This window comes from Etheostoma spectabile, chromosome 15 (genome assembly GCF_008692095.1).
Source record: "Etheostoma spectabile isolate EspeVRDwgs_2016 chromosome 15, UIUC_Espe_1.0, whole genome shotgun sequence".
Taxonomy (NCBI): Eukaryota; Metazoa; Chordata; class Actinopteri; order Perciformes; family Percidae; genus Etheostoma; species Etheostoma spectabile.
Genome location: NC_045747.1, coordinates 21,085,931 through 21,094,496, shown reverse-complemented (window position 1 = coordinate 21,094,496; position 8,566 = coordinate 21,085,931). Strand labels below are relative to the sequence as shown.

General features: G+C 39.3%; 1 protein-coding gene across 1 annotated transcript in view; it reads right to left on the bottom strand.

The window, feature by feature from the left end:
- Window positions 1–4,788: 4,788 nt before the first annotated feature.
- LOC116703327 (major intrinsically disordered Notch2-binding receptor 1) overlaps window positions 4,789–8,566 on the bottom strand; it is a 4,278-nt gene continuing 500 nt past the window's right edge. The window contains exon 2 of the mRNA XM_032537990.1: window positions 4,789–5,367. Coding sequence (XP_032393881.1) covers window positions 5,170–5,367 — 198 coding nt within the window. The 3' untranslated portion in view covers window positions 4,789–5,169. The remainder of the gene's footprint in view (window positions 5,368–8,566) is intronic.

Below are 8,566 nucleotides of genomic sequence, written 5' to 3'. Positions count from 1 at the left end.
GTTATCTCGAGACACTTTACAGATAGAGTAGGTACGCACACTCCATAATCAGAAATCTGGGACACACCTCTTGGTAGGCGGTGCCTGACGACTGGTTGGGGTTGAAATGAAAAGTGGCATTTACAGTGCTATCTTGCGCTACATCGTTAATAAAGACAGAAATACTCCGGGCTTTCTGAACTATAGCTTTCAATAAAGGTAAACTAAGAAACTCCATGAGTGGGATCGCTTTGAAAGTGACCAATCAAGCCAGTGCCTCCTTGGTTTCCACCCCCAAATTGTCATAAGTCAATTTCATTTGGGCACCCAGATATTAACTTTGAGAGCAGTGTACCTGTGAGAGTGAGTAAGCTGCTTAATTTTATACACGCAATTATTATTCTTTCCTTCTCCCCGTTTTGTTTCAAATTTGCAACTGCCTGCCTTGGTTGTTAAATTGCTGCGCGAGGAGTAATAGCTGTGCGTGTATGATATAATTTGCTTGTGAGCATGTTTTATCACGCTCGTGAGTTAACATGATGACATAATCCTGACGCCATAACTATTTGCTTCTATTTGAGTATGTTTGCTAAAAATTACAATTTTGTTAGGAAATGGCAGTCAGGATAGGGAAGTCAGAAAGTGTTGAGAGACAGACCAACAAATTGTTGCGATTTGTTGACAATGAGAAAAATATAGATTTCTAATTTAGACTTTTCCCTTAATCTAACATGCACTCAGTTATATAAATTAATTATTCTACATTGCCATTCTACATTTTACTGCCAGACTATTAAATAGGCATGGCAATTGGTGGACTAGTTGGGCTACAGAAGGGTGTGTACTTTAATTGAAGGACACTGCAACAATGAGTAGATGGACAAACCTGTCTAATAGGGATGTTGTTCTGTATTGCTTGTGCTAGTGTATACAATCCTACCTGGTGCCTTATTAAGGTAATGCAGAACCCCAAATCTTTACAAAGGGGTCATCACTTTCTGACCCCACACATTTCTTCTTCTTTAACAATAAACACAACAGTATGGCTCTTTGAGGATCACAAAGCTAGCATACAAGGTTACCCACGATTTCCATACTTTTGTTATAAATAAATATGCTAATGAGGTAAAATGTTGCCAAAGGAAATGTTATAGGGAAGACACTTTACATCACCTGAGGTTTTCATGTTGTACCCTTTTTTGGTTGAGCACTTAAGTATACAGTGGGGCTCAAAGGTTTAGGCACCCCAGGTAAACATTTGTATTAATGTGCATAAAGAAGCCAAGAAAAGATGGAAAAATCTCAAAAAAAGCATCAAATGACAGATTAAACATTCGTATAATATGTCACAAAAAGGTAGATTTTATTTCCATCATTTACACTTTCAAAATAACAGAAAAACAAAAAATGTTATCTGCAAAAGTTTGGGCACCCTGCAGAGTTAATACCTTGTACTGCCCCCTTTGGCAAGTATCACAGCTTGGAAACGCTTCTTTTAGCCAGCCAAGTGTCTTTCAATTCTTGTTTGAGGTATCTTCGCCCAGTCTTCCTTCCAAAAGTCTTCCAGTTCTTTGAGATTTCTGGGCTGTCTGTCACGCACTGCTCTTTTAAGGTCTATCCATAGGTTTTCAATTATATTGAGGTCAGGAGATTGTGAAGGCCAAGGCAAAACCATCAGTTTACGACTCTTGATGTAATCCACCGTGGATTTTTAGGATCCGTGTTTAGGATCGTTATCCATTTGTTGAAGCAATCCTCTCTTTAACTTCAGTTTTTTTACAGATGGCATCAAGTTAGCGTCCAAGTTTGCTGAAATTTTATTGAATCCATTTTTCCTTCTATTTGTGATATGTTACCTTTGCCACTGGCTGCAATACAACCCCAAAGCATGATTGGTCCACCCCCTTTCTTAACAGTTGGACAGAGGTTCTTTTCATAAAATTCTTTGCCCTTTCTTCTCCAAACCTACCTTTGCTCATTCCGGCCAAAAAGTTCTATTTTAACCTCATCTGTCCACAGAACTGGTTCCCACAATGCATCAGGCTTGTCTATATGTTAATTTGCAAACTTCAAACGCTGATTTTTGTGGTGAGGACGTAGAAGAGGTTTTCTTCTGATGATTCTTCCATGAAGACCATATTTTTACAAGTATCTCTTTATAATGGAATGGTGTACCACAACTCGTGCAGTCAAACGTGGGTTTCTCAAAATCCTGCAAGCTGTTCAGTCTAATATTTTTCTTGGTCTTATAGCCTTTTCCTGCTTTGTGAGCGTCAACTATTTTCAGTGTCAGTTTCTAAACAACTGCTTAGAGGAACCCATGGTGCTGATTGTTGGGGCAAGGTCAGATGAGATCACCTGGTCTCAGCTTTCCAAAGGGGGCGGTGCATGTTATAAACTCTGCAGGGTGCCCAAACTTTTGCAGATGCCATTTTTTGGTTTTCTGTCATTTTGAAAGTGTAAATGCTGGAAATAATATCTAACTTTTTGTGACATATTAAACCAATGTCTAATCTGTCATTTGATGCCTTTTGGAGCTTTTTCCATCTTTTCTTGGCTTTTTTATGAACATTAATACAATATTTTACCTGGGGTGCCCGAACTTTCGAGCCCCACTGTATGGTGCCTATAATTTTTAGTTTCACCTTAAATAACTGGCAAAAATGTGTAGTGCAAAGTCATGATGAGCTGTGAAGGTATTTCTTTCAAGGTACCGCATCTCTTGGCAGAGATGGACTGCAGTGGTGTAGTGGCTCAAGCATTTTGAAATTTTCCCCATAGTTACTCAAATTGCAGACAAAAGGATGAATGGTGAGTTGTGACTTCATCCTAAATGACAAAACTGTAATTATCCCATTTTGATGATGAAGTCCTGCTGATTAGGTTTATGTTCTCACATCAGTGGAGCCATACAGTAACAAGCAGAGATAAACAAAGAATTATCAGCCCTTGACCAGTACCTTCAAACAGACCTTTACCCTTACATGCACTGCACATTTTTGCTGACTTGTGCTTCCTAATTATGTCATTCATTATATTAATGGGAAACTGAGGTAATATTTAAGGTGAAACTGAAAATCATAGGCAGCCTTAAAGATTCATGTGTTAGACTGACCTACCCATCATATTCTCAGTGCTCAACTGAAAAAAACATTGTCTTATCTATAATATATAAAGAAATGGAGAAAGCAAAGTCAGAATGTATGTGTTAGCAAAAAAATAACCCAATTAGCACAAGTCTTTAGGAGGGGTGGTTGGTTATTTAAACACCAAAATGTGTTTAAATGGAAAAGGTTGGGGTCAGGAAGTGATTGATGTCTGATGGCCCCTGTGAAAACACAAAAAAGAACCCTTGTTTTTGGTAATGTCGGCTGGTTAGATTTCCGAAAGAGTAGAAGATGGCAGCAACATTCAAATAACTTCAAGTCATTTTGTTCTAAGTAATTAGGCTAATGATATCAATACATTCAGTTTGTCATACTTTGTCTGCAATCTATGCAAGTATAACACATACATACTATATATATATATCTATATATATAGATATATATCTCAACTGAAGTACATCAATACACACATAAATGCAACACTTTTGTATTTGCCCCCATTTTTCATGAGCTGAACTCAGAGATTTAAGACTTTTTCTATGTACACAAAATGCCTATTTCTGTGTTAGTGAACACTTCTCCTTTACCGAGATAATCCATCCACGTCACAGGTGTGGCATATCACAATGCTGATTAGACGACATGATTATTGCACAGGTGTGCAATAATGTGTCTGGTGAGTGTGGCCATGCAAAAACTGGGATGTTTTCAGCTTCCAGCAATTGTGTACAGATCCCTGCAACATGAGGCGATGGTCGTGGATGAATGGCACAACAACGGGAATAAGGATCTCGTCACGGTGTCTCTGTGCATTCAATCACCTGTGTTTGCTGTCTGTAACATACGCCTGCCCATACCATAACCACGCCTTCACCATGGGCCACTTGATCCACAACATTGACATCAGCAAACCGCTCACCCACACAATGCCATACACGCTGTCTGCCATCTGCCCTGTACAGTGCAAACCGGTTGCGACAACAAACTGCAGTCAGGTGAGCATGCACATGAGAAACCTGAGACAGTTTATGAAAGTTTGTGCAGAAATTCTTTGGTTATGCAAACTGATTGTTGCAGCAGCTGTCCGGGTGGCTTTTCTTAGACGACCTTGGAGGTGAAGATGCTGGATGTGGAGGTCCTAAGGTGATGTGGTTACACGTGGTCTGTGGTGTTGGATGTACTGCCAAATTCTATGAAACGCCTTTGGAGGCTTATGGTAGAGAAATGAACATTCAATTCACGGGCAACAGCTCTGGTAGACATTCCTGAAGTGAGCATGCCAATTGCACGCTCCCTCAAAACTTGGGACATCTTTGGCATTGTGCTGTGTGATAAAACAGCCTTTTATTGTGGCCAGCCTAAGGCACGCCTGGGAAATAATCATGCTGTCTAATCAGCATCTTGATTTGCCACACCTGTGAGGTGGATGGATTATGTCAGCAAAGACCAAGTGCTCACTAACACAGATTCAGACAGATTTGTGAACAATATTTGAGAGAAATAAGCCTTTTTTGTACATAGAAAAAGTCTTTAGATCTTTGAGTTCAGCCCATTAAAAATTGGGGCAAGAAAAAGTATCAATATAATAATTTTATTCAGTGTATTTCTAAGTAGAAAAATGTGTTGCACAAAATATCATTACTTAAAATGCTTGCTGTTATTGAAAAAAATAAAATAAAGAAATTCTCACATTCAACCAGATAATTCATAAAAAATTAATTTGATCAAAATACACAGTAGAGTAGTTATATGAAAATAAAAATATACACTGGCTACAATAACAAATCGAATTAAGTTTATTGATCATCTGCTGCAAAGGTTTCATAATTAAATCAGTGACCTTCAAACTGTTCCACACAGTTTAACAGTAAACTACAACAGTAGACATACAGTTTATATTACACTTAATGAATTAATTTCTATTGTACAATAGCTGCCCAAATCATGTTATCATTGGCAAAAGGCCTCCAACTGACAAGGTCAATTTCCAATAATTAATTTTTGGGGTAAATCTGCTGCCCACTTACATACCCAGATCACAAACAGAAAATGACAGCAGTAAAAGTGTATCGCCCTGGTACTCTCACATGTTCATGGTGCAAATTGGAACAACGATGACCAGGATCACAGTACAGGTAGCTGCTGCAATCAACATGCCAATCTTACACACCTTTGCCCTCCTGAACTCTGCCTCTTTCCTTTTGAGCAGTGAATCAAAGCTTGGTGTGTAGATGTTCTCCATCCAGTACTCCAGGTTATTGGGGTTTAGGGACTCCTGTGTCTGATATAACAAACAGACAATATGTTAGATGATGCACAGGTCTGAGTAAAGTTCCATGTGTTGATATTTGATATAACATACAGTGGTGTGAAAAAGTGTTTGCCCCCTTCCTCATTTCCTGTTCCTTTGCAAGTGGTCATACTTAAGTGTTTCGGAACATCAAACCAATTTAAACAATATCAAGGAACAACCAAGTAAACACAAAATGCAATTTGAAATGAAGGTGTTTTATTATTAAGGTGAAAAAAATCCAAACCATCATGGCCCTGTGTGAAAAAGTGATTGCCCCCCTTGTTAAAACATACTATAACTGTGGTTGTCCACACCTGATGTTCATTTTCTCGCCCACACCCAGGCCTGATTATTGCCACACCTGTTCACAATCAAGGCATCACTTAAATAGGACTGCTTGACACAGTAAGGTCCACCAGAAGATCCTTAAAGCTACACATTATGCCGAGACCCAAAGAATTCAGGAACAATTGAGAAAGAAAGTAATTGAGATCTATCAGTCGGAAAGGGTTATAAAGCCATTTCCAAAGCTTTGGGAATCCAGCGAACCACAGTGAGAGCCATTATCCAAAATGGCGAAGACATGGAACAGTGGTGACACCTCCCAGGATGGCCGCCGCGCCCAAAATTACCCCAAGAGCGCAGCGACGACTCATCCAAAAGGTCACAAAAGACCCCACAACAACGTCCAAAGAACTGCAGGCCTCACTTGCCTCGTTAAGGTCAGCGTTCATGCCTCCACCATCGAAAAGACTGGGAAAATGGCCTGCATGGCAAGTTCCAAGGAGAAAACCACTGCTAGGCAAAAAGAACATCAAAGCTCGTCTCAATTTCTCCACAACACATCTTGATGATCCCCAGACTTTTGGGACAACATTCTTTAGACCAATGAGACAAAGTGGAACTCTTTGGAAGGTGTGTGTCCAAGTATATCTGGCGTAGAAGGAACACTGCATTTCATAAAAGAACATTATACCACACGTAAATATGGTGGTGGTAGTGTGATGGTCTGGGGCTTTTTTGCTGCTTCAGGACCTGGAGACTTGCCGTGATAAAAGGACTATGAATTCTGCTGTCTACCAAGAGATCCTGAAGGAGAATGTCGACCATCTGTTCGTGTACTCAAGCTGAAACGAACTTGGGTTCTGCAGCAGGACAATGATCCTAAACACACCAGCAAGTCCACCACCAAATGGCTGAAGAAAAACAAAATGAAGACTTTGGCTAGGCCACTCCAAAGTCCTGACCTGAATCCTATTGAGTGTTGTGGTATGACCTTAAAAAGCCGTTCATGCTCCCTCAACCCTCTAATGTAACTGATTAGGACAATTCTGCAAAGATGAGGGCCAAAATTCCTCCAGGACGCTGTAAAAGCCTCATTGCACGTTATCGCAACGCTTGGTTGCAGTTGTTGCTGCTAAGGGTGGCCCAACCAGTTATTAGGTTTAGGGGGCAATCACTTTTTCACACAGGCCGATGGTTTGGATTTTTTTTCACCTTTAATAATAACACCTTCATTTACAAATTGCATTTTGTGTTTACTTTGTGTTGTCCTTGACTATTGTTTAAATTGGTTTGATGTTCCGAAACACTTAAGTGTGAACAACATGCAAAGGAACAGGAAATGAGGAAGGGGGCAAACACTTTTTCACACCACTGTATGCACTCCCTAATTTGTTGATAGTGTTCTCATGACCATTACCTGGAATTTGATAAAAGAAACCAGGGTCAAAACACAGGCAACATTCAACCAGTGTTCAACCTCTGAGTTGAGTGCCTTTGTGTCCCTTCATCAAATTACAGTTAAAAAAAGCATTAAATGCTTGTGTTGAAAATTGAAATTACTGCCATGCCATGATGATGTAATTTCAAAACTGATGTAGAGGCATTCTGAAATGTGTATATGTGCATATATGTTTACATGTAAATATTAAAGAGTTGTAGCGGCTTGTAAAGATGGATTTATGAAGCTTCAAGTGATTTCCAAGAGCTAGTGTTGCATGGGAAGTTCTAGATTTGCACAAGTACTATTACCCTTAACTTACTTACTATTTCCAATTACCGTTTATTCTACATACAGGCAGTGTTTCCCATATGTAGGTTCTACTTGGCCACCCTGCCCAGGTAGTTTAAAACTCATCCAGGTACATCAAATCCCCCCCAAAAGATTTTCTCCAATCAATGTGTATTTTGATTATTTGATTTTTTTTACAGTGCACAAAAGAGGGGAAGTGCCCCCTCGTAAAGGTGTTTGCCGTCAACACATAATTTTTATTGAATTGTTGGTAGTAGCGTGGTCTTCCCATGGGATTAACTGTACTGATAAGCCATAGAAACAGTCCAACCACACCCCTTAGTCTGGTTGTTGCCCTTCTCCGCAGCAGTCTCCTCCACTCCATATATTTACGATGGACCTAAGTAATCAGGTATTTTATCTGCTGAACCATAACATTTGACAAACCAACCAGATATAATTGACAAAGCAAATGGTTGGGTTATGGCCGATATATGTTGCTACAGTCATTACTATGGACATAACTATGGTAACGTTCTTTTTGGAATATTGAATTATATGAGTTCAATGGAAAACAGGATATAAACCGAGGTATGTGCGCTGGCTGATTAGCACAACTTTAATGCATTTCTATCACATCTACAGCAGACAGATTTGCTGTGTTCACTCGGAAGGAATCACTGCACATGTCTAGGCACTTAAAATTACATTTCGAACATGTTTAGGGGAATAAAAGAATTTTTAAAACTTTCTGTGTTTCAACCTGCTGGGTACAAACTCTAGCAGGAGGATAACACAATAGACAGCACCAATTGTTTTAGTTGTTCTCACTACTGACAGCACTCCAAATTTACAAACAACAGAGCTACGTGTTGAAACTGACCGGAATTCTCCTTTAATAATCAGCCCCATAAAATGAAGGCAATAGGAATGCACATTACACTCACAGGAACATGGTATAAAATACCTAAAAAAGGTTGCAGGGCAGCTATGCTTGGTCTGCACTATGGTGAAGTTAATTTGATGTTGGATATTCGACAGATATTAATTTCAGATTCATCAGCAGTTCCTGCTGTGCTTTTACTCAGTCTTAGCAGAAAACAACACCCATTTGCTCCTAACTGCTTCTTGGTGTTTATATATATATATATATATATATATATATATATATAT